The 26641-nt window shown below is 39.5% G+C and overlaps 1 protein-coding gene across 8 annotated transcripts in view; it reads right to left on the bottom strand.

The window, feature by feature from the left end:
* Positions 1 to 25720, bottom strand: part of hectd1 (HECT domain containing 1) — a 35108-nt gene extending 9388 nt beyond the window's left edge. The window contains exons 1-31 of one of the 8 annotated variants that reach the window (XM_026286295.1): positions 25484 to 25719; positions 17830 to 18076; positions 16557 to 16791; positions 16171 to 16398; positions 14920 to 15201; positions 14523 to 14793; positions 14326 to 14402; positions 13045 to 13143; positions 12825 to 12939; positions 12180 to 12351; positions 11895 to 12033; positions 11629 to 11799; positions 11270 to 11492; positions 10893 to 11156; positions 10729 to 10805; positions 10333 to 10467; positions 10061 to 10207; positions 9870 to 9964; positions 9584 to 9689; positions 9340 to 9474; positions 9089 to 9228; positions 8628 to 8951; positions 8349 to 8515; positions 7581 to 7757; positions 4968 to 5810; positions 2162 to 2383; positions 1783 to 1961; positions 1303 to 1459; positions 899 to 1121; positions 642 to 696; positions 157 to 339 (exon numbers count right to left, since the gene is read on the bottom strand). In XM_026286295.1, the coding sequence (XP_026142080.1) occupies positions 157 to 339; positions 642 to 696; positions 899 to 1121; positions 1303 to 1459; positions 1783 to 1961; positions 2162 to 2383; positions 4968 to 5810; positions 7581 to 7757; positions 8349 to 8515; positions 8628 to 8951; positions 9089 to 9228; positions 9340 to 9474; positions 9584 to 9689; positions 9870 to 9964; positions 10061 to 10207; positions 10333 to 10467; positions 10729 to 10805; positions 10893 to 11156; positions 11270 to 11492; positions 11629 to 11799; positions 11895 to 12033; positions 12180 to 12351; positions 12825 to 12939; positions 13045 to 13143; positions 14326 to 14402; positions 14523 to 14793; positions 14920 to 15201; positions 16171 to 16398; positions 16557 to 16791; positions 17830 to 17969 (5781 nt within the window). In that variant the 5' untranslated portion in view covers positions 17970 to 18076; positions 25484 to 25719. Of the gene's footprint in view, positions 1 to 156; positions 340 to 641; positions 697 to 898; positions 1122 to 1302; positions 1460 to 1782; positions 1962 to 2161; positions 2384 to 4967; positions 5811 to 7580; positions 7758 to 8348; positions 8516 to 8627; positions 8952 to 9088; positions 9229 to 9339; positions 9475 to 9583; positions 9690 to 9869; positions 9965 to 10060; positions 10208 to 10332; positions 10468 to 10728; positions 10806 to 10892; positions 11157 to 11269; positions 11493 to 11628; positions 11800 to 11894; positions 12034 to 12179; positions 12352 to 12824; positions 12940 to 13044; positions 13144 to 14325; positions 14403 to 14522; positions 14794 to 14919; positions 15202 to 16170; positions 16399 to 16556; positions 16792 to 17829; positions 18077 to 25483 lie in introns of those variants that run through there. The other 7 variants (XM_026286297.1, XM_026286299.1, XM_026286301.1 and 4 more) reach the window with 7 other exon arrangements.
* Between the last annotated feature and the right edge of the window lie 921 nt (positions 25721 to 26641).

Here is a 26641-nt window from a genome sequence, read left to right as displayed (position 1 = left end):
GTAGGCATTAAAATTTACACAAGGACAGCAACAACTGTCGAACAGGTGGCTACACAAGTGACAGTCAAGCAAGAAATAGAAAAATACTTGAAAAACAGAAGGGAAAATAAAGATGGTATGTATAGAAACATATGCACATCCGATGGTATTCTATACCTTGTATGCAGCTATGAGCTGCGAACAATTTCTGTTTTTCCTAACACTTTTATTAGAGCCGGTTAATTTCCAGTGGCGCAGGAAAGTTGAGTCTGCATTCTTCTGCATGTAGGTTATCAAGTCATTCTTTGGTAATTCATCTGTGCCAAGGTACTGTTCCACATGCTCTACAGACCAGCAACCCTACAACAGGAAGAACCAAATGTTGGTCTTTCCTGATTGTAAAGTCTCACGCAATACACATGCATTACAGTAGGTTTAACCACTAGAAAGGCCCGTGCATTTAACAATGGATACCACTGGGAGTCATTTCACAATCTCCTAGCTTTAAGGTTAGTGACGGCTGACAGACAGTTTACTGAGGAGGAGCATTTACACATCGGGGACAGCCACAGAAGCCAAGATTTTAATGAGCTGAAGAGAGCGAATGAAAGGAAGATAGATAGAGACAGTGTGGAGCAGAGACGTTAAAAACATGTCATTACCATCTTTCCACTCTCTCTTTCTTTGTCAGAGTCTTTCAACTCCCTGTACATTATCCTACAAACACAAAAAAAACAAAAACGGTTATTAACAGATGTCTAGCAGAAAACATGACAAAAAGGGAATTATTTTGATAAAAAAAAAAATAAAAATAAAAAAAAATATATATATATATATATATATATATATATATATATATATATATATATATATATATATATATATATATATATATATATATATATATGATAAGACTCACGTATACGTAGGTTCCCAGATGCGTCTAAGCTTGTCGGGTTTAATAGCACCATTGCATGAGAGCTGGAGAAGCTTTTGGACATAATAGAAAATGGTGGACTTGTAGTTGTTGAGAGGTAGTTCTACTTCTCGTGTTGTCCCTAGACCTGCTACCTTTAGGATGAGAGCCAGATGGGGTGAAGGTGTGCACTCCACCTCCTCCTGCACCTCTGAGCGAGGTGTACCTGGAAGCACATTAAACATGAATCACAATGGACTGCTGTGTCTGATTCAGGAGACATCCAGTCTTATTGCTTACTGTTACTGAATATATATATATATATATATGTACTCAATGTAAAAAAAAAAAAAAAAAATATATTATATAATACTTAAACTATCCCCTTCCTACAGCATCACCAGTACCTGGTTGGGGGATTTCCAGGTCAGTAGTTTGCTGGACATTAGTCCGGCCTGGTCTAGGATCAAATGCAGGTACTAAAGCAGAAAACTGCCTTTTCAGCACAAAGTCATCATCCCACGTCCTGCGACGACCCCCTTTGGTTTCATACTCCTCTTCCTCCTTTCAGGCCACCATTGAAAAAGCAAAGTAAAGCTCTCTTACACATAATGCTCAACTGCTTGTAAATGTCAAACACATATTTCACCTAACCATAGACATGCTACACAGAGGAACCATGCTGGTACATGAGAGAAAACTAAAAACAAAACAAAAAAAAACAAAAACAGGCACCAAATACATTCCTAACCAATAAAGTCACCAATATAAAAAATAAAACCAAAAATAAAACGCAAATTTTTAGATAACCCAGAAAGGAGAACACGAAGAAAAGCAAAATGAAAGGATTTCCACTGCACTATTATTGAAACTACAACAGGTTTTACCCTATGAATATGAACGTGGTAACCAAGGTTGACCCTGGACCGTACCAGAACTTCCTCATACTCCTGTTCCTCCTGATTGTCATCCTCATTCTCATCATCATCGTCATCTGGCTCTGGCAAGTCCTCCTCGTCATCTAACTCAGCAAGCAATGTATTGGCCCGACAGCTGTCCAAGAAGTCTGAATGACATAAAATCAATGAATATAGTCAGCTTTCATACTGAAAATTCAGAAAACAAGACTGCAAATTAGATTAGTAATAAGCAAAAACATCAAATTAGAGATTAATCTGCCAAAAAGAATCAGCTAGAACAGGGCATATAATAGAACCACAGAGGATGAGGAAAAGGAGAGCGAATAAGAAATATTATATGGCCTACCATAGAGGGAAAACTCAGCCTCCTGACCTGTGTCACTTTCACTAGATGTAGAGGTCAGGCTGGTCGTCAGCGTGTTACTGAGCAACTGGCCGACGGACAAACCTGTAGTTGCCGTGGCTACATTATTACTGCTGGTAACTATGGAAGTGGACATTGTAACAGTTGAGGTGGTACCAGTGGTTGTAAGGTTAGGAAAGCTCTGCGCACCCATGAGAGGAGAAGCTGCAAACAAAACCGAAAAACTGTGATTAGTCTCCAAAAAGAACAAAATAAGCAGGTAACTGAAACCTGAAAGCTCGCTCTACAAACTAATCATGCTTCAAATGGCAATATTTAAATCAATGCAAAAAGTGTTAATATTCACAAAACAGTTAAATAATCCAGAGCAGGATGTAACTCAAAACTCCTACAACAAAATGGTTGCAGTTACATAAGCATAAAAAAAAAAAAATTATCCTAAAAGGGCCAGACGAGCTTGCAAATGAAATTGTATTATATTTTAATGCAAATCCAGTCTAAGGCACAGCAAAGAAATGGTTGCAGCTGACAGGCAATACTACCATTCTTACATTTCAGAGTGCAATTCTAACCTAACTAACAATTTTCTGAGAACATCTCCCATATGATTATCGAATATAATAAGCCTCCACTTAAGTCACTGATCCAAAACAAAAGGTTAAGATATCTAAACCAGTGGTCCTCAACCAGGGAGCTGGGGCCCACTAGGGGTACTTTAAATAATTTAAAACAAGCATTAAAATAAGCTTCTTTTTTTCTCAAATAACCCCCTCATCAACTGTTTGCTTTCTCTGAAGAGTCAGGGTTCCAACTATTTAGAAAAAAAAAAAAAAAAACTACCGTATTTTCCGGACTATAAGTCACACTTTTTTTCATAGTTTGGCTGGTCCTGCAACTTATAGTCAGGTGCGACTTATCAAAATTAATTTGACGAACCAAGAGAAATGAACCAAGACAAAACATTACCATCTCCAGCCGTGAGAGGGTGCTCTATGCTGCCAGAGATGCTGCCCAGTGCTCCTGTAGACTACACGGAGCAGCATAGAGCTAGGGATGGGTATCGTTAAGGTTTTAACGGTATTACTACTCTTACCGATACTGCTTAACGGTCCGGTGCTTTAACAGTATTCTTATCAGTACTTTGTGTTGTGTTAGGCAGTCGAAAACTTTGCATTTCTCTGTCTGCACATAATGCACTTTTTAAAGATGCTTTGACAGATTGCTTGTGTTTCCGCCCTTACATGCAAAAATTTTGTTGCACTTATGACAACCACTGCATTCACTCTAGTGAAGTATAACCACACTTTGGAACGTTTTGCTGTCTCCGCCATCGTCACTCTTTGTATTAAGCAGGAGTTTTTGTACCTTAAAGGGCCGTTTGCATATCGCATCTAAAAACGTTTGGAAAACGCTAGGCACGCAGCTTTCAGATTTTTTTCCCCCCAAAGCCTTCGGGCACTTGCGCTCCTGAGGAGTCTGCCGTTGCTAAGCAACCATGACCTGCTCTCTCCATGAAGACGCGGAAATTTTAGCAATGGATGAATGGATTTGCAGCACTAAAAACTGCTTGCAGTAGCACTGCTACTAAATTAATAAAAAAATCCACATACAGTTGTTCGTTCATCTTGGCTGAGCTTCAACGTTGTTACGGAAAAGCTGAGGAAGTTACATGACCTGCGGTGCGCTTGCGGCATTCTGAAAAGTTGAGATGTTTTTTACTCGATGCGGTGAGGACGCGCCTGGAAAAAACGAGCTCGTCGCAGCGCATGCGCGCCGCGACCGCGTCGCTTCCATTATGAGCGCACATATCGCGCACCTGCATTTGAAATAACGAATTTGAGCGCGCAAAAGACGCGATATGTTAACAGCCTCTTTGCGTGTGTGTGCGCCGCACTCGTTCTTCTTGTGTGTGGGTGTGACTGACAGACAGCATCCGCGGCACGCATGAGAAATCTCTTAGATCTCACAGACAAACGTCTTAATATCGCAAATTAGAAATGTTTGGTAAGATAAAATGTGCACGATAACATCATTGAGCAAATCTCTTCGCCATTGTCACTCTCTTTTACTAAGCGGGAGTTTTCATACTATTAAGTCTGTGCGTGTGCCGCGCTCGTTGTGGTGTGTGTGTGTGTGTGTGTGTGTGTGTGTGACTGACAGACAGCCTCCTCGGCGCGCATGAGCGATCTCGCAGATCTCACAGACAAACGTCTTAATATGATCGCACATTAGAAATGTTTGGTGAGATAAAATGTGCGCGATAACATTATTAGTAAATACATAGTACATTAATTTTCCCCCTCCAGTACCGAAATCAGAACCGGTACCGTCAGATCTTACTGATACTACGGTCTTTCATAATTTAGCCCCGGGGCCAGTTTAATACTGGGTTTCGGTACCCATCCCTACATAAGAGCGCCCTCTCGCAGCTGTAGATGATCATGTTTTCTCTTGGTTCTAAATAAATGTGACTTAATAGTCCAGTGCGACTTATGTTTTTTTCCTCATCATGACGTATTTTTGGACTGATGCGACTTATACTTAGGTGCGACTTTTAGTCCGAAAAATATGGTATATATAATGTAGCAATTTTAAAAGTGTGATTTGTAAATTAATATCTATTTATCTTTGCTGAGTCACAAATGAGTTTTGAAGAACAAAACTCAGGCTTTGGGGCCTTTGAATATTGTTGTGGACAATAAAAATCTATGGAATCAAAAAGGCTGAGAACCACTGACCTAAACCTGGTATTGGCTGTTAGAAAAATGGGCAGCCAAAAAGTACTCACTGGCAGTGCTCATTACATTGCGTCCCAGCGTGTTTGTGTTGTTGTCACTGCTGCTTCGGCTCAGGTTCATGTTGTTGGTGGCGTTGGTGCGAGACATGTTGGGCGCTCTGCGAACAAATGACTCCATCAGGCTGGCCTCTCGAGAGGACAAGTTGGGGACGCTGGCACTGGAGCTCATAGGCGCTCCAGCTGCCAAAAGTGAACTAACAGAGAGCCGTGCACTGGTGGCGGAGCACAAGGGCCTCTGGGAGGCAGCGTCCTTGCTAGATGACTCTGAAACGGAGCTGACGTCCGGCGAGCTCACACTCACGATTCCCATAGAGATGGCCGTCGACTCGGCCGACTGTCTTGAAGTGCCATCGGGTGCTGGTGTTTTACGATCGCCACTTTCACTTCCCGTGTCTGCAGTTAGAGTGCTGGTGCTGGAGGCGGAGCCTGCTTCGGCTGTGGAAAGCACAACTATTGGTTCTTGGCCCTCCGCCCCCAGGGGCCCTCCAACGATGCCTATTCCCTGCTCCAACAGGCTCTCGACTCTGCGCTCCACTCGGGTGGAGCTGAGGCTTATATCACTGCTGCTGGCCACGCTACACACCGAACTGCTACTACCCTTGCGGCTAGAGGAACTGGCCCCCGCTATGGAGGATGAGCCACCCTTGTCTGGACAGTTATTTTTCACCAGGCTGCTCCAGGACTGCGGCGTTCCTGCAACAGTGGATGAGACAGGTTTGGGTGATGGCGCTGACTCAGGGTCGTACCCTGGCGCAAGCTTGAGGTCAAACTTCCCTTCGGCACCCATACGATATGAGTTTGAGCCACCGGCATCCCAGGTGACATCAATCCAGCCTGGAAAGTGGGGGAGGGAGGGGGGATATGAACGGGTGAGACCCAGCAAGAGAGCAGAGAAAGACAGCAGCAAGTCAAAGACAACAGCTTTTGCTCGACACTGGACCAGAAATAAACAAACCAAAATCATTGGATGAGGTCAAATTGATTTTAATATCGCTGCAAAACCTCTCCAGTTCATTTTCAAAACACTGACAATCATCTAAGACGAACCCAAATCACTCTAGTCCAGGTGAAGCAGTGAGGTAGAAACATGAAGCACAGAAAATGACAAATAAAAAAGCAGTAGAATTTAGCAAATGCCAAGCTACAAAGCCACTTAAGAAAAAGAACAGAAGAATCATTTTGGTCAGTGTCAAATACACTTGCAATGGAGTTCATTCGGAGCTTGCAAATTGTGACATCAACATGCACTTGGCTTGACTGATGGAGACAGGTTAAAAAGGTTGGTTTAACACACTGAAACATTGCTGCCCAAAGAATCAATAACAACAGAGTGGATGCTTACGAGAACAAGTAGGACATCAAAAATGTTACCTGTTAAGTTGGGGGGGAGGGATAAAGGTTGCACTTCAAAATAGTAAACTAATAAAAACAAAAAAGTATGGAAGGACAGTTGCAGAGAGTAAAAAGTAGTAATCTAAAGCCCCTTTCACACTGCGATTCCGGAAAATACATGGGTAATATGTCCCAGCAATTGTTCCCAGTTCATTTTGCCCCTTTCACACTGCTAGGGATTACCCGAAATATGTTCGTGCATTCACACACAACCCGTAAAGGTACGTGACATCAGGGCGTGACTTGTAATGTACGAGTCGAAAACGCTAGGTATGTTAACTTTCACTTAAGCTGGCGAACCATCTCAGCTTCAGCGCAGAAAGTGAGGAACTAACTGATCCCTGCTTCATAACAGTTTGCACATTTTTTTCATCGCGAACGTTGATCTGCCTTCAAACACCTGGTAAAAGAGTCTCGTGATAACGTGCATAATCACTACGAAACACCCTTTAAGGCATTAGTTCTGGCTTTTGTTCACAGCGCTCGTTATGCAACTGAACATGGCAATGTTACTAGGTCCCCAACCCGGGACCAATCCCGGGAAATGTTTGCGTTCACACAGAAGGTGACACGGCAATGCCCTGCCAATTTTCCGGATCCAACGTGCAGTGTGACAGGGGCTTAACACGCATGACTGAACTTCAGAGTATGGAAACAGGTTTTTTTATTATTTATTCATGCAGAACAGAAGCAAGAGGAAAGCACCACATTAGGAGTAAACACAGGAGTAAACACAGGAAGAAAAGACTGGTTTCAGATCAGTCCAGTCATACCTCATCTTTAACTAAATGTATTTGTAGGATACTTGAAAATAAAAAGGGCTGATCTGAAAGCAGTCCCTCGAAAGCATGCTGGGAAAAACAAGTCAAATGTGATTTAACTTTTGTCCCGTTTTACTATGTGAACGTCAGTAATGAGTAACTCCATCTCCCCCCCTCACTTGTGATGGATTTGCTGCAGAAAGCTTCTCAAAACATGCAAATGCACTTGATGTTCACAATTTGTTTCCCTTAAACATTGAAGTACCACTGAACTCCATTGTTGATTGGCCAGTAAAGAACTTTTCATGTAGTGATCCGATGCAGTGATGCCTTGAACACTGTTGTACAGAAATCTGCTACTGCAAAAGCATTACACATTGTGCTGTCCTATACCATCTTTCAACGGTTGGATGCACACACTAAGAGCCACAAAAGTGAAACCGGTCCTCACCATTATGAGCCTCTCCGGTCACAGTGCCCTCTCCAGCAGGATTGCCATCCTGGTCCCTCCACTTCCAGTCTATACCGCGCACCACCCGTGCACCAGGTACAATGTACTTCATCACCTGAGAGCGAAAGAGCCGGCGCTGCCTCCTCAGGTTGGCCTCTGCCTCCTTCACTGCTTTACCTGACAATGAAGAACAAATCTTGACTGATTGAATAGCCCCTTTTAATGACTCCCAATTCATCCAACGCTATCGTGATGAGAGATGACTCAGCATGGAATGGAAATTTTTTGCTGTCTTACTGTGAACAATTCAACAATGCATACTTTTTTTTTTTTTTTTAAATAAATGTCATAATTAGATGTTCTCTCTGGTGACTGGACATCTCTAATCATTTAACCCACTTAAACCAAGCCTCTTACAGAAGACAAACTCATATTCAGATCTTCATCCAATTAAAAACAAATGGATATGATACGTCCTCGCCACCGTTTTTTTTTAACCTTTGTATTTGCTCTTTACCACAATATGGAGGAAAAAATATTTTGCTACATCCATTACATCATAACTTTAAAGCCAAATCCAGTGTATGCTGAAATAGAGTAGCACATTACAAAATCTTCAGTGATGCTATGTGGTGCTTTGGGAGCCAGATTCCAAAAGAAAAACCAACGATATTAGGTTATGGCAAACACTCATATGCTTAAAATAAACAGCTCATTGAAGTTTAATTGGACTACAATGAGTCAAAGTGTAGTGTTATTGGCACTTACCTAGCTGGTCCTCGCAGACACCAGTAACAGTGCCATAGATCTCTAGACCAGACAGGGAGAGGTAGTGTGTTTGTCCGCTGGCGTTCTTCCCCATCTGTTTAATACGAATGTGTCTCCAGCCCTGCTTCTCATCTTTGGATGGATCCAGAGGCCATGTGGCTGTTGACCTAAGGCAGTAAGACATCATATTAGTAGGTGCACAAAAGACACAAATGGTAAGTGAAGGTAAGCAGAGCACAATAACAGCATACTCTAAAATAGGTGTTCTAACACACATACCCCGGTTCATTGAGAGAGCTGTCATCCACATGGGTGTAGAGTGTCATCCAGTTCTGACCATCTTTGGACACTTGAAATACCCAATTCCGGAGGGCGGATCGACCATATCCACGAGCGTGGCGAAGTGTGTATGCAGAAGGGATGACCCATAACCCAAGATCAATGGCAAACCAAGCGTTTTTGTCATCGTTGGTGTGACAATTGAGGGCGGAGCTGTCTCTGCTCAGGATGTCTTCAAGTCGGCCGTAAGGCAGGTTTCTGCCCTCGGAAGAAGTCACAACCACTAATCCGTACGCAGCGGGGTTCACCCATTCATATGCAGTCCTGTGGCCAAACATGAGAGCAATCTTTATGCATACCATTTTGTTTAAATAGTTCACGTTGGGTTTCAGAATGTAAGAATGAACAATTATAATTAAATCTATTTAAATGATCATGCATAAAAGGACAAAGAAGCTCACTTCGCATTGGTGCCAATCCAGTAAACAATTCCATTCTCGTCAAAGTCATGCTGGTGCCTGAAGATGAAGCTCTGACCCTCTCTGAGCTTCCTAACAAAGATGAATGAGGACCTGTCAAAGTCATACCACTGCTTGGCCACCTGGGGAAAAGGATACGACAAATTTATGACCTTTTCTCAGATGCCTGTGTGGATACAGCTGAATAAATATAGAATAGAAGAAGAAGAAATAATCACAAAAAGCTTTCCAACCATTTTGAGCAGATACTGCTCCAGTGACTCCACAGTGGCCAGCGGCTCCATCTTTAGCATTCGACCAGTTCGGTCAATCAGGGCCGTTTCACCTGGAGCACGCTCCAAGCGGAAGCGTAACCTCCTTGTCAGTATCTAACATGACAGAAAAAGATTTTAATGATATGTGTTGCAATCAAAATGAAAGATGTCACTGTTTCATGTGCACCAAACTAAAAATATACACACAAACACGGAGACTGACCTGTAAATTATATGTTGAGCCTGGTGTATCATATAAGTGGAGAGGTAGCCGCTCAATTGACTCCAACACTGCTATCAGTTTGCGGATTAAGGCAACAGCTGGTCGGCTAGAGGAGAAAAACAATTTAAATGTTAGACGAACTGACTACAGGAAAACAAATTCTCTCATTGTGCTCAAATCAGACTGGTTTTGACTGCTGGTTGAGACTCAGATATACAGGGAAGAGATCACTTTTGTATGCTGTGCCTGGCTCAATTACCGTAAGGAGTTACAAGATATAGTTTACCTTTCGTCATCTTCATTTTCAGTAAATGCAGTCTTGAACACATTTATTCTTTCCATCAGAGGCTTACAATCATGTTTCATGTCTAGATCCACACTCTGTGAGGAAAATGTAATAAGTAAAAGGTTAATGAGTATTGGGAATGTAAGTAGACATCATGATTACAACTGAACGTTAAATTGTGCATGACTCACATTGCTGAGGACAGTAAAAAGTGCTTGCACGAGACCACTGCTGCACATTTCATACGGAGAAATAGTGTTCTCATCTTTGAGAACTACTATTAAATTCTCCAAAGCTGTTTTCATGAGGTCTCGCCATGTGTTTTCACCTTCAATGCACTGATGAAACAAGAAACAAACTCTTACTCACCATTATTGTCTGTTTGAAACTAATTTTGGGAACTAATATAAATTGTGACAAAGGTATATTCTATGGGCAGACTAAGTTTTTAGTTTAATTCTACCTGTCTGTTAGTATGTAACTCCCAAGCAGACTCTAGCTGTGTGGCAATGTTTCTTAGAGTGACCACTACACCTCTCGGCATACTCTCCACAGCCTTGAAGTGATCGTCATACAGATCTCTGGCCATGGTCTTTACCTACAGAAAGACAAAGTTAGGTAATGTCATTGTGTTTTTTTTTTTTTACTTTTATTCAGTAAGGACATATCAAATTGATCAGAATTCACAGTAAAGACATTTCTAAAGCTATTCAAAATATTTCTAAATCCAAATAATCTTTCTATTCAAAGGGGTTCCTGAAGTATTATGGTTTCCACAAATATTGTGGGGGTGGGGGGGGGTTATTATCAACATTGATAAGAATGCTAAAGGATAAAAGGAATACACAAGTGATCCTACCTTTTGTTTTGTTTTTTCCAGTTTGGATTTGAGCTTTCTTCCTCGCTTACCAGTCCAGCCAGTAACAAACTCAGACCCTTTGACAAACAAAGGACCCAATAATTGAGCGCTTGAGGAAAGATACTGGCAAAAGTGATGCTTTTAAACTATTTTTCCATACTCACCTAGAGAGGTTTCTGCAGTGAAAGAGTGCTTAGTGCCTCGGTTTGACTCAAAAACAAAGCCTGGTAGGTCCTCTTTGAGGATGGTGGCCTGCTGGCCATCTGAATTATGGATGGCAATCTCACCCTCTTTCAGACAAGTTAGAGACCAGTTCCCCACAGTGAGTTTGGTAGGACCCTGTGTGGAAAGGATGGGCTGACTGGTTGTCACCGGTTTGACCTGACTTCTGGCACGCTGCAGCTTCTCCAAAAATTCACTTCTGCTCTCTATAGGGAAGAGCGAAAGAAAATATCAGCGACTATAACTCCCAGGAGCCAATTATAATTTAACAAGAAGCAATCCTTTTATTGATCGATTGGTTTGTTTGCAGGAGACCTACCTGAGCTGTCAGAGCCACCCTCTGGGCTTCCACTGGAGTACATGGTGGCCAATTTTCCATCCAGGATGAAGCGGAACCAACCATTGCTGCCATTGGAAAGCTCCAAAGCAGCTGCATCACTCCAGATATAAAGGCAGTCCCTGCCTCTGATGATGGACCAGTCTCTCCAGTGATAAGGCTTCCCCTGCTGGATCTCTTTGGCATCCTCTTGTGGTTCATCATACTGGAAAATAAGAATCATTTTTGTCAAAGCAAATTCTGAATCGTGACAAGAATATGTTGTTTAGTCATCAACACAGAAATTTAGCATACACAGAAACAACAATAAAGAATAAAATGTGGAATGAGTGGAGTCTGACCTTCTCAGGTTTGGCCTCTTCCTCATTTTCATCATCTGATGTGGGTCCTGCCAGAGTGGACACTTTATTAATGACACCCAGCCTGGCAAGCTGATCTAAGAACACGTCACCTCCCTTATCCACTAGATCCCTAATGATCTGCAGTGCCAGCAGGTGACCATCATCATCATCCTGTGAAAAACAAGTAGAAAGGTCAGGAAGACTTAACTTCAACCCCGTTCAATTTAAGAAAAGATCACCAGGAGGGAAAGAATAAATTATCCAACCTCCTGATCCAGCACAGTTGCAGTGATTTCCACAAGTATAGTGGGCAAGTTGTGTCCAGCATCAGAGTCACACACTTCCTTAAGTAGAACTTCAGAACTGTAGTGCACCATCTTTCTGATCAGAGCTAAACTAGCTTTTCTGTGAAAGAGATTATATAAACAAACCATCATTGAAAGGAAAGCACTGATGTTCTACTGACGCTTGGCAACAAAATAAAAAGTTACTACACTGGCTTTCTTTTTGAAAATGTACTTTGGCACTGATGGTCCTCTAGAGGCCCTCACCTTATTGAAGGCAGCATGGTTTGCTGAAAGGTCTGTGCAAATACTGGGAGCAGCCTTTTCAGGTAGATAGGTGCCATCTCAGGGTCACCTTTCGGCTCACTGCCCTCTTCCTCTTCTTTAACATCCTTCTTTTTCTTGTCATCACCCTTGTTGACAGGACACATCCAGTCTCCTATATCGAACACCACAAGAAACACTTTATTATGAAAATCTAACAAATCCCACTGAATTCACCATTACAATATTAATGCAATATTAATTGCATTCGAGCATAATATTGTAATTTCTATGCCAACAGTCTCAACACAATGTAGTAGCAGAAGTAATATATATTTTTAATCAGGGTTTTCCAAACACTTCTTAATCTTCTATTGGTTGTCCAAACAACTAGTCTGCCTCAGATTCACACTATTGGTTGAGGCAATGCTGCGGTGTCTGGCTGGTCTGAAGTGCTCAAACAACAAGTACAATGTTCTGACAGAACCATACAGCCTCATTATTGACGTTTTCTGAAAAATGTGCATATAAAAGTATTTTAAATCCCCCAAAACACATTTCAGCTTAATTCTTCTGAAACTTTTACTTTTAAAAATGAAAAGGGAAACAATATTGTCATGAAGTAAAGAAGAAAGCTGATGGACTCACCAGGAGACTGGAGAATTGCTACAACCTCGCTGTGTCCTCTCTCTCTAGCTTTGTCTAACGGAGTTTTCCCATCTTCATCTCTCAGGTCAGGGTTGGCCCCATGGCGCAGTAATGTCTATTGGGAAATATTTGCCAAAAAATAAATACAAAACATTAAAAACAATGTATAATAACTAAAAAAAAAAAAAAAAAAAAAAAAAAAAAAAAAAAAGGTCTTTACCTTGGCTACTTGTGGCCTGCCAAAACAGGCAGCATAGTGCAGAGAGGATGACCTCTGGCCTCTATTGACATCAGCACCTCTCTCGCAGAGGAACTCCACCTTAAGCAGGCCAGAAAACAGTGTGAGAGCTTGCAATCCTTAGAAAACAATGTGCATCTGTTGCGCTGACCCCATTCTTCTAACTTACACAAGCCATCACCAGACAAAGGGGGTCAAGAAATCAGGTTGTATTAGTTTTCATTATGCATGGCATTTGTAACTGCTGCTGGTGGCACGTCAGCCAGAATTACAGTCTTGCCTATTTAGTCTCCCCCACATAACCATATTGCACAATGTAAGAATGATGCTGTCCTAAATTTAGTGTGCCACTTTTATTCAGAAGTCTGCTGATTGTTTGCTCATGCTGTTGCACCAACCCCCTACATTGCGTAAATCACGCGCATATGTGACTAAATCTTCACTCTGGGCGAATAAATTACAGCTTATATTAGCCACTGGCTAATAAACTCTTAGATTTTACTTGCCAGTGTGTGAGTTAGAGGCCAAGTATAAGTTTAGCACAGATATATTTCCACTAGCCAAACACATTGAGCTCAGCATTTCTCTGTCAAGTGATCGGGGCTATTTTTCAATTCATCTCAATGAATTCACAGCATACCTGGATTTGATGAATCGTAAACAAAGTGAAAGAGATAGAGCGAGAGCGTCTTACATGACATGCAGGACTGATGCTCTACATGTAAACAATTTTCTTTGTTGTATTTTCCTGTCAAAATAATGGAGTTCCAAGGGAATTCTTCAGTTTTTAAGAACTACTGGGTTCTCCGTTAGTAAGCGGAACTAACGTGCAAATGAAAATCTAATTGGCTGGCACTCAACCATTCAGCAAATCAGTTCAAGCTAACATACACAACCCGATTAATATTCATGAATCCAACAGCTCATTAAATCTTAGTTTGTTATATATTGTCCTTATTCGTAGAATTCGTATTATTTCAATTTTTTTCCCTTTATCTTATAGAAACACTGAATGACCAAAAAAGCACCACCACCAGTCCTAAAATCAGTCAAAATGACTGCATTCATACATGGTTACCAAGTTTTAATTCTAATTAATAAAGTTCAACCATTAAATATCAATAATTAGTATTTTTATAAAGATACATATAGAAACTCATATAGTATATGGGTCTGGCGAGTAACACACACACACACACACACACACACACACACACACATATACATATATATACATATACATATATATATAAAAACTCTTACCATCTCTTGTGTTCCAAATGCAGATGCCCAGTTCAAGAGAGTCTGTCCTACATCATCCATGAAATTCACTTCGAATGCTTAGAAGGAAATAAAAAGTAACAGTACAAGTCAGTCAGGATGTGACCTCAAAGAAACAACAGCCCTCAAAACCCCGACGTCCAAAATATTGATCTTGCATGCACTACTTGAACACTAACCACCGGTGTCAATGGCATCAATGAGAGCATCTGTGTCTTTGCTGCGTATACAGTCAATAAGCTGTCGGTGGGAGCGTTCTCCGGAGCTGTCTAGACGCCGCAGACCAGGGATGCGGCCGGTAGAACCAGCTGTAGATTTGGGCAAAGCCTTGCGTCCCTCAAAGAGCAGCACCAGCAGCAAGTCCACCAGCCGCATGGTGTCCAGCACGCAGCGCTCATCCCCCTGCAGAGCACTCTCCATAGAGTCAGGCAGCTCTGAGCGCAGAAGATCCTGAATGGAGAGATGCAACACAAAGTTTCATCAAATGTATCCAAGAGAAAACTGGGATTTCTTGTACACACAGTACTTGTGACATCTAGCAAATGGCAAGAATATTTCTGTGAATATACATCTTACATGTGTGACGAGTGGTGAGCCTCTGCACAGTGTGGACAGAAGGCTGACAATGGTGGACACTTGGTTGCTCAGTTTAGAGTCTGCAGCAGATGGAGTGGCTCCACTAGAGGTCCTGCCAGGCTTGCAGGTGGAGGAAGGTCCAGATGCCGTCCCTCCTGCTGCAGCCATACGGGACAGCAGCTCTTCTGTCAGTCCATGCTTAGCTAATGGGGCTGGATCAACTCCACGCCGTGTAAACCGGTCCGCCAGTGAAGCAAAGCAACGCAGAGCTCCGTCAGACACCTGTGGATGACACCAAGACAATAACTGCCATTTAGTTGTTCACATCACATCCGTGTGTAATTTTACCAAGAAAGTCAGTCCTTTTTGTCCATGGAAAAGAAACTGAACCACACATGAAAGTATACATCTGATTTTATTTCTATTAATCAATAGTTGCTAAAGCCCCGTTCACACCAAGAACGATAACTGTAAAGATAGAATTCTAAAATTGATTCTTAGTATTAAAAGAATAGCAGAGTCCAAATCACAGCTATATAAAAGGCAAAAAAAGAAACAATATTGTTGGAATCATTTTCAGAAAGTTTTTTTCCAGCTGACGAACAATTCAAACACTGACACCCAATCAGAATCCATCCTGCTATAACAAGCTTGAGATTTCAAAAACGGCAGACGTGCGCGCTTAGAATTAACAGACAGAGAATTAACAGATACAGTCTGCTGCTGTGGACACCAATATAGTTCTCTACAGTTCTCTTTATTGTTATTGTTCTTGGTGTGAATGGACCTTTACATTACCATTCAATAGTTTTGGGACTGAAGTTTTTTTTATTATTACAGAAAGAAATGAACACTCAATTCAATAAATCCTTAATGCAATAAATGTTTAGCTTTTTTTTTTTTATTTAAAGACATATATAATTTTACAAAATATTTATATTTTAAATAAATGCTATTCTTTTGAGCCTTCTATTTATAGAATGGCTTGTGGAGAATCATGAGACAAGTCAGCTTAGCCATAACTGGAAAAAACATTTTAAACTACACAAAAAATGTCAAACAGCTATTTTAAAATACTAAAAAAAAGAATTATACTGTTGGAGAGAATAAAATAATTATAAATTATAAAGGACCCCAAACTTTTAAATGGTTTCCATTCCTCACACAAAAGACAGAGAAGACTAACAGCATGCAAAAAAATAGCACAAGTTTTTAAGTGAACTATCCTTTTAAGTGTTACTCATGTCCCACCTGATGGTCTTCATGTTTCAGCAGACTAGAGAGGGACTCCACGCATGTCTCTAGGGAAGAGTCTTGTGGCTCCATCTTGCTACAGAGGCGAGAAACTACTGCCATGGCAGAGTGCAATGTGTCCTTGTGCACAAGATGACCGCTGTCCCTAATGAAGCTTAGTACACAGTTCAATCCACCCGCTTCAAATACAGCTCCAGACTCCCGTGTGCAGATCAGCTCCAGAACCTGATGACACAAGACAGTATATAATATGAGCATCATGCATAGTGGAATTGTTCAAAAACAGCTTCATAGTCCATCTTTTCAACTGTTTAAACTCCTTTTAGCAAACTGACTTGAAAAAATCTGAAAAAAGTTATGGCAGTAAATATAGCAATATTTACCTTTACACATTGTTCAGCCAGATCTCTGCTGGTCCTGTTGTTGAGCTCCACCACCACCAGCCGGTTGCACAGGGCTTTGATGGCTCCATCTACTCCCACAATCCTGCGGGTGCATTCAGCGGACACGTCCAGGTAGTAGGTGATGGCCCTGGCTGTCACTTCCAGAACATTATCTGGTGCGCTCTCATCCAGGAAGATCTTACACAGAGCTGGGAGAAACGTCCGTGGAGGACACCTGCAGTTGCAAAACAGCAGTGTCAGTCAAATGAAGGGTTAATTGGTCTGCACAACATGGAGGGACAATGCTGAAACAAAATGTACATGTTAAATAATACAACAGTGATATGTGATGCAATAAACCTTAAAAAAAATTGTCAAATCAATTACTATTATTATTTAAAGCCAGAAAATAATTAAATCAAATGCATAAAAAATTAAAATAAAAATTTAATAGTTTGTTGTCCTTAGGTTTAAGAGGACTGTTAAATTTCCCCTTTGGGTAACCACTACCTATGGTTTTTTTTTTACAAACCACTTGTGACTGAGCAGGGTTATCATATTAAAAGACCAGAATACGCCCACACAACCACAGTGCTTCCTTATTTGTCTTTATCATCTTCAGTAGCTTTTGCGGCTATCCTGCCATGACTTACTCCATTTGAGAAATTAGCAAAATAAAACATGTTAGAGTGAGTTCCTTTTTTATATTCATTAAAAATGTATAACTTGGTTCAAACAGCTTAACTAATGTTTCAATGAAATGTTCAATAAACAAGCAATAAGTCTGCAGATTTTGTTTTTACTTTTTATAACCTCAAGGTTAGGATGTGTTTTTTACCCAAAAGGGCACATTTACACAATTCCTTGTTATAGAATTAAACTTATTTAATTTATTTTTAAGAGCATAAACAAATTATCATTATATCTAACAAGTTTCACCAGACACTACTCCTTGTTTAGTACTTCATTCTTTTATATCTGATTTCTAAAATAATATTTAATAATATTAAGTGATGATTAATTTCAAGTGATTCTTAAGTTTCAAATGTATCACTGATGAGATAATTTGAGGCTGATACTGCTAACCCTAAGCATTTTTAAATAAGCTAATAAGCTACATTACAAAATACCACACTCTAAAATTTCAGACAACTTACATTCTGCACAATATTAAATTGAAATGCAATGGTTATGAATAGCTCTATTGCTGTTATTATAAGTAATAAACCCTTCAGCCCCCCAGAACTGTCACCTCATCAGTATTCAGACTTACGTTTCGAAGCAGCGGTCAACATTGTCTGACATGAGCAACAGCATGCAGAGCTGCTCCAGGGCGATGAGCTGCATATCCCTCTCATCACCCTGTCCCATCTGCAGCCACTCCAGCAATGTGTCCGGATCCACGTCCGCCATGACGCCCCACTACCCTATCCACCCAACACCCAGTCACCCTGCCAGCAGCAGGAGAGAAATGAACAGGGGCAGTCACTGGTCCTCTTGTTGTCTCATCAAGTCTTCACCTTCATGAAAAAAAGGAATCAAATTTGAGCATGGAAAAGACATCTGCGATATAACAGGAGCCAAAAACACCACAAAAAACCCTTTGCAATGTTTCCCTAGTCCTTAACTTCCTACTTCTTCCATTTGATTAGTGTGAATCTTTCAGCCCTGATCTGAGAACACGACCTTTAAATAACAGAATGACAACTCTTGGGTAATAAGGGTTGGGTAACGAAACCCGATGCAAATATTTGTTCTGGTTCTCCAAAATGTACACAAGAAGCATGGGCGTCGCTAGGCTTTTTTTAGCAGGGCTATAGCATTTAGCTCAATAAACTGTACTCAAATTCGCGATCGCCTCAGAGTTAGGCTTGCCACGATATACTGTGTTGACGGTGTTCCCGGTTTAAAGCCGCAACACCGGTTACATCACTTTCCCACCGTGACACCATCCCCACCATCGTTTAGATTTTTTTTTTAAGTATACGTTTTTTCTTAAAATATTTATTTGAAGTAAAATGAATAATTATAATTTTGTTTAAAAGAAAGAATACACTATAAAAACTGAACTCAGCTTAGAGCTGTGCAAAAAAATTTAATGCGATTTTCATGCACATCTCATCAGAAAAGATTAGGGCTGGGTGATATGGAGCAAAAAATATAGCATAATATAACTCTATATACAATATCTCTATCTCTTCACGGGAAAAATAACCCCCCAAAACCACTGCAAAAACAAATATGCCAAATATTACATGTTTAGGGCCCTATGAAATATTTTTTTTTCTTCACCATATGTTTTATTGTTTTTCATAATTATTTTATTGTGCGTTTTAGCATGTGTAATTTTTTAAATGCATAAAACAACTTAATTTGTTACTTTTTTTCTTAAAATAGACTCATGTGAAATGTCTTTTCCCCTCTGAAATTCTGTGTATTTACATTTTTCTGGTTATCACATAAGGCATAAAACATTCATTTAATTTATCTTTTAATTATTGAAAATTAAGCAAACTTTATTTTTTGGTAAACATATTAGTCCATATTGCGATTTGATTGCAATGACATACTTTTGATTAATTCATAAAAAGTTTGACAAATTCCGTGACATTCCACGTTCAACTATAAATTCCGTTTTTATGACTGGATTCCACGATTCCGTCCGCGTTTTCTGAATCGCGGAAATCATAGGACCCTACAGTAGAGTACAGTATTTAAGGCCCGACGCCTTAAAACCGAGGTGTCTCCATATAATGGAGCCAGTTGTCCTTTTTTTTGAGACTAGTTCTGTAGCCTCCGGTCTGGTTGAGGATGCCGCCATGTTCACTGAGACAACACGTGAGGGGGGAACAAACTCAAGGAGGCAGGGGCGAGCACAGAACAGAGAAGACAAACAAGCAAAGTGGCGGAATCAGAATTAAATATAAACAATAAGGCTGGACGATTATTCGAAAAGTAATCGAAACCGAAATTTAGAACCTCTAACCAACGTAATTATCCCATGTCGGTTATTTTGGTTATTTCCTGTTAATACTTCCCCCTTAAAAGCGTGTGTAGCCACATGATTCTGCCAGTCAGTGGCATAAAAGCAAAACACGGAGGTGAACACCGGTTCAACACAGTGATGGCGCGCGAGCGGTGAGCCTTGCATCTTCACTAAACTTTGTCAGTTGTATTTGTTTTATGGTTTGGACGTTCAAGTGATTAGATGATCAGATGTGTATTATTATATCGAGCTACCATGTTTGCGCTGCTGCATTGTGGCATGAAAACTCAGAGCTGTGAAGATCGCGCACATAGAGGAACGCAGTTGTCAGCACTGTCCTGTGATTTATCACTTAATATCAAAACTTGTTATAGCATATTTTTCTACTTTTAGAGGAAATAGGCTATTTACAACCCCCAGCTTCACGTTATGACTAATTCACACACGCAATCATTCATACAGGTACTGTTTACCTTTAATCTTTATTCTCTTTACGCGCATTGTGTGAAATGCTGCTTGCAGTGCGTGCTTTCAATGAGTGAGCGCAAGCTCCGAACGCGCGCGAATTGTTTAAAACGCTTGAATCAGCAATATTTAGAAACAGAAACAAGTGCGAGCAGCATTTCAGAAACGTTGCAAATGTTGTGTGACTTGAACTGTAAAGCACATAAAGCTGTCGTTTGAGTTTATAAACTTCTATTTCATGCATGATTCGTATGGATCTGCTAACTGAATGCAAAGTGTTAGTTCTAGAGGAATGTTTGTGTCTTGATGAGCATATTGCTCACTAGTCGCTAAATGAACAGCTGCTGTTCTTTTTTTTTTTCACCGGTGGATCAGTTGCCCTATTGGTTAAAATCCCCAAACTGTTTACTTAAATATTAAATTAATAAATGACATCAAAACAGGGGCGTTTGTGTTATCAGGGTATATGCAGGAATCTTGAAGTAAATTTTAATACATTTTCAAGACTTTTTCCAAGACCTTCTCAATATTTTTTAATACCTCACCGCCACTTCAAGCTGTAACCATTTACATCAGTGATACTTTTAACTTAACAGTTTTCGTTTGTGATAAAGACTATAGACCACTCTGATACAAAAAAATCAAATAGGCTGGGATAGCAAATCAAAGCAAAGTTTATTAAAAAAAAAAATAAAAAAAACTTTGCTCCACCCTCAACAACAATCATGCTGACATGTGCCTCAGTTCTTCTGATTTTATTCCCAGCAGCTCGGTGCGTTGTAATACGATTCGATTTAAATTATCTCCCCATTAATTGACTACTAACAATTTATACATGGTGATTTACATATCTGAATGAAAAAACATGAATTCCTTAACATTGCAATATGTGTTTATTGCTCTTAAAATTACAAAATAAAAGACTGACTAAGAATGCATTACTTTGCACTTGTATAGAGATAGCATTCAATAAAACCTTGAAGCCTTGAAAACACATAGCTTACTGAAACAAGCTTACTGAACACATAGGGCCTAGCTTACTTTAAAAAAAAGTTCTTCTTTCAGATTAAAATAACAACAACTTGATGTTTAGTATTCAATAAAAAAGGTCACCCAAAATACGTGTTTAGAGCAATTGAAAGAATACAGTAACCAATGTAAACTTGAGGGCTTTAAGCTAATACAGAGAGTGCTTAAACAAAACAAAAACAAAAAATGAACAGTGGGAGCCAGCAGCCTGTCATGGAGAGAAAAATCTCCGAATGCTCCACGTGAAACGTTGGCGTTCCGCCCTTTTTCTATCGTTTCTAATGATTTTGGAGGGAGGCAGAGAGAGAGAGAGAGAGAGAGAGAGAGAGAGAGAGAGAGAGAGAGAGAGAGCAAGACAGCGCTCGTGTAGTTTGAAGACTGTGAGCCGTGATAAGACTTTTTAATACTTTTTAAGGGTCTTAATTTTCCCAAAATTGATTTATCACCTTTTAATACTTTTCAAGACCCCATGGATACCCTGGTTATGATGTGGTGGGCTGCTGTGGGCCAGAAAGTCCAGGGCCACTTTTTGGTCCCAGTCCGCCCCTGAATGGCACACCCCTATCCAAAAAGCACAACCAGTTGTATTAATAATGTTATCCTGAGCGTGAAGTGTTACCAGAATTTGTTTTAATCAAGGTGAAAAATAAAAGTTTTGTGTTTAATGTATTTGTGTTGATGTTGAAATGGATTTAAAAAAAATATGTTATCGAAAAAAGTATCGTTAGGAACCGGTATCGAAACTGAGGTATCGAAATTGGCACCGGATCGAAAGATTTTGAACAATACCCAGCCCTACTCAAAACTACTGCAAAACTAGCCCAATCACGTTTCCAGGAGGTTCCCCGATAAAAATTGCTTCCCAAAATCGAATGGTTCTTATTTGTTTGGGTCCACAGTTTGCCGATTTTCAGTTTTTTCAGCCTATACATGGTGGTATTTTTATTGGTTATGTTAATAAAAGTTCTGTATTTAATATCAGTGAGCTTTTTTCTAGTTCATTCAAACAATTGATGCCAGATTGCCAATTGCCCCTAATTTGAAAGTGAATATATAACCCGCATGCATTTATAAGCTATTTAAAAGCAAGGAAGTGAGGAAAAGAGGACACCCCCTCCCATCCCCCCACCCCACGGTGATACCGGTTTTACAGGTGTTGTCACACGTCAATTCACCAGTGGGAAATTGAATGGTGTCGATGTTTAAATCATTTAAAATGAGAATGTTAGTCCATTTTTGTTCGTAAGAAAAAATATCGCAATATATAAATCGCAGAAAAGTTAAATATCGCAATGTCATTTTTTCCCAATATCGTGCAGCCCTAATATAGTCATTCACAAAACTGATTTAAAAACAGTGACAGACAGCACTCATTTTAACTAAACATCAAAGTGATTGACAGAGATACAGTAGAAACACTATGTGTGGTTTTGTATTAAATAATGACCCAGATTATGGAAATACATGTATTAGCCTTAGAGTAAGGGAAGCACGACTTGGGAAATGAGGGCATCCAAGGAGCGTGTGAAAGCTATTTTTTTAATGTTACCCAGAATTGTTTATTTTTTTTTACATATCATTTCAGGTACCGTTTAGGCACCGGTACAGTTTTAAAATTATCAAAATGGCACTGGTTTTGCAAAAAACCTATAGATACCCAACCCTACGGGTAATAATGAAACGGGTGGAACAGATGACTCCTTGAAAGTGAATTAACTTGAAAGGTATACTAATAGGAGTAAAACAGACTATAAACATGATGAACTGCCGCCTGTAATCAGAGCACTGAAAGAAATTGCTATGATTAGCAAGCTTGGCCAACAACAGTTTGCATGATAAATAGTTCATCAATGACTCAACAAACAGCCAAACAGCCCAGCTTTTCAGAGAGACACAGTATTCAATACAAGCTGAGAATTCAATACGCTTTTATTGTTCTAAAAACACAAACCATTAAAAAGCAGCACTACTTTCCTGAGACAGCCAAGCTGAGCCAAGCATGAGGATAAATTCATAAAAATAGGAGATTTGTGTGAAATAAAATCTGTGGATACAGACAGGCATGGCACAGATGGATTCACCACCTTCTTAGAGACTAACAGATAGATCCACTTATCAACAGATTAAATGACTAACTTGATTCAGGAAGAATGTCCTGTTGAACTTGACATTCAAAGCAACTATCTGATTTACTGGATGGAGAGGAGAAACCCCCCACATCATACACACAGGAGCAACATGTTACTTCGCTACTCTAAAACAAGTTTAAATGTGTGTCACCTGATTGTGATTAAACAGACCTGAATCATATTAGACAACTTTATTCCACAGCAGACGCGTATTCAGCATAACTTTTTAATTCATGAGCTGACATATCCCGAGTTGCTCTTTCTGGTTTTGTAACCTGTTTTTAACAGTCACACTGGAACTTTGTGAGCCACACAATGGATTCAATATACTAGACTTCTGAAAACAAGTTCTGATGCCATAGCCCTGGGTTACACTCTCTCCTTGGATAGAAAACTCAGTTTACTATAGTTATACTATCTTCAAATTAATGGGACCTGTTTATTTCCAGTCTATTATTCCACCAATCCAGTAATGCCAATTTTATCTTCACACTGATATTAAGATCTTAATGTGGTTTAATAAACTTTACCCTATACAGAATACTGTATCATATTCAATACATGAATTGCCAAGGCCTCTAAAATATCAACATGATCAAAACTTTGCGGAAAAACACAAACATGCCTTTTGCTTTCTGATGGATATTTCAAAGTCTTTTCGTGTCATTCTTAAAATAAAATAAAAAACTTCAGTTTATGGTTAAAAAGGGCTCTTTTTGCTGTAAAATCTTTCAAGCAAACATTCATTTTGATTAATATTTAAGAAAATAATTTACTGGACTAGAGCAACTTAAATTTTCTTGATAACCTCATTCATCATTGTATACCATTACATTTTAAGTTTTGCTGCCCATAGTTAAAAGTACAAAACTTTAATAAAATAACTAATCATTTAAACATTATCATGCTAAAATGTATTATTGGTAATTGGTAATCTAATATTAATACACATTAATAGTCCTAAATTATACTGTAATAAAAAAAAATCATCACATTTATATTACAGGCTATCATTATTTAATCTTACCTTTCGGCCATATAAAAAGGCTATTGCATATATTTGGGCCTCTGGATAAAAGAGTGTAGGCACTGTATCATGTCATATGGGCCAAAGCATGATTTATTAAACATGATTCATGAAAATATAGAACATATGCAAAACTTTCCTTTATATTCTATCTACAGGCTTAATAAAGTGTTCCATTTCATAAACAATGAGATTTGTCTGACCATTATTATATATGCCAGATATTTTATGGTGTTAACTAAAGCAATAAACTCATTCTAATCTAAACGGATTATGAGTATGGAAGAAATGCAGGTAGTTTCTAATACTAAACAAGCTCCAGTCAAAGTCAATTTAAGTAGTAATGTATTTTTAAGGTTCTGTATGCGGTTAAAATAGTACAACAAAGTACCAGCAAAGCAGACATTCAGTTTATCTGTGGCTCTCGCATTCATGGTATCTGACGGACAGACATGATTCTAGATGTTCTTTGACTTTCTTCCAGTGCAGCTGACTAAAGAGTTAAAAAACGACTTGATTGCAACCGATGCCATCATGACACCAGCCTATCCAGCAGCATAATAAAACCTCACATTCACAGTGAACACAGACGGCAGCTTTAAACGTAAATAAGATACAAGCATAGTGTTTGATCTATAATTTCATGACGCGTGATAAACTTCATGTATGGCCATCTAACATGATATTGAGAGCCGAGCAGGTGAACAAACAGTCTAGTTAACCCTGAAAATCTCTAACCATGAACAATGCGACGATATCAAACTCCATAACTGTGATTAAACGTTAAAAAAGGAAAGTTAGGCGAAAAGAAATACTAATACGTTAACGTCCAATCTTGTCCTGACGGCCTCTTTCTTCAGTTCAGACAGCTTTTGTTAGCCTACACGCTACGACAGAGTCCAAAACCGTTTAATTTCACGTTAAAGTTGTATTTGACCATATGTTTCCGCAGCAAATGAGTATAAACATAAATTATCTGTTGTGAAAGCGAAGTTCGGTTAGCTGGGATTAGCTAAAATGCGTACCGTTAGCGTCACTTCGGTAGACCTAATTAATCCCAAACTTCATTTACTTCATTGGTATTGGGCATGAATACATTTTCCATCCATATATATATATATATAACCGGTCTGGAAGCAATTTAAGGTAAAAACAAAAAACACCAAGTATCACTAACGCGGCCTTGTGTTTACCAGTACATCCGCGAGATAAAGTTGAATGGAAGCCCGAGGCCTGAACGCGTCCGTCAGGCAGAGAAACAAACCCGCTGCTGAGCGACACAAACACTCACCGTTTATCGCCGAACGACGAGAAGACAAGAAAAACAAACAGTTCGTCTCAGGATTAAGTTGAGTCAGGCGGCAAGACGTGAATATTGCTTCATTCCCCGCTTCTGCTTGCTGTAAGGTAGAGGTCAAACTGAACGGGAAGGCGACGGGTGAAATATTGAGTGAAATGGAGAGCCGCGGAGAGGAGGACTAGTCGAGGCTCCGCATATCACGAGGCTCCGCAGCAGAACACGCAGCGATGCGGCTAAACAACAGGGGGCGCTAAACACCTCGCCATTTACAGTCAACGAGGTCGCCAAAAAGATTACAAACCATTCACCTAGATTGCACGATTGTTGAAAGAAAACGGTAACACGTTCCCTAAAGTCAAGCATTGTTTTAGTAGGTTAACGTTAATATTTAAACTTTTGAAATTAACTTTCCATTTAATCTATTCATCCTAGTAGACTGAATATGCCTTAATTCCAAAGGGACATATAATGCAAAGTGAGGGAAAAAAACGGAAATGTCCTTTCCAGGTTCCACTGTAAATCAAAACCAATGCGACTCTTGAAGCAAAACTAGATTTTATTCTTCCAGTATAATCAGAAAATAAATGTTAATCTTGCCCTATCGCTGTATTTGTACAATTTACAACATTAAAAATAATTGGTATGGTTACAAATGCATAATTGTACTTGATCATTGCTGCTTCTATCAGAAAAACAAGAGTCCAGTATTAGCAGAAACTCATTTGCAATGTAAACTTGTTAGTAGTGCGTATATAGTAGTAAATATTAATTTGCTGCTTGTTCGATATCATTGCTCATGTAGGATCCATCTATTACTTATATTGCCTGCTAGTGCAAGTATAAGATAGTTATGTGTTGAAATAAAGTGACACCAACACATATTTACATGCATAATTGGGATACAGAAAAAAAAAAAAAGTGTCATATGTTTGTAACTAAAGTGAAGTACCATTTTAACATATGGAAGCCAATTTCCGCCACATAAGAAATCATGAGATAAAAAAAAAACTATTATGTCAATATTGATGGTCAAGACTCACTTAAGTATCTGTGAGACATAACCCATTATATTGTGCTAGTCAAAATGATCAGAAGTCAATTATTACAATACATTTCTTTATATCTCAGTTTTAACTTAATATGTCACAA

Source organism: Carassius auratus, chromosome 17 (genome assembly GCF_003368295.1).
Source record: "Carassius auratus strain Wakin chromosome 17, ASM336829v1, whole genome shotgun sequence".
In the NCBI taxonomy this organism is placed as follows: Eukaryota; Metazoa; Chordata; class Actinopteri; order Cypriniformes; family Cyprinidae; genus Carassius; species Carassius auratus.
The sequence above is the reverse complement of the archived record's forward strand: the minus strand, read 5'-3'. Positions and strand labels throughout refer to the sequence as shown.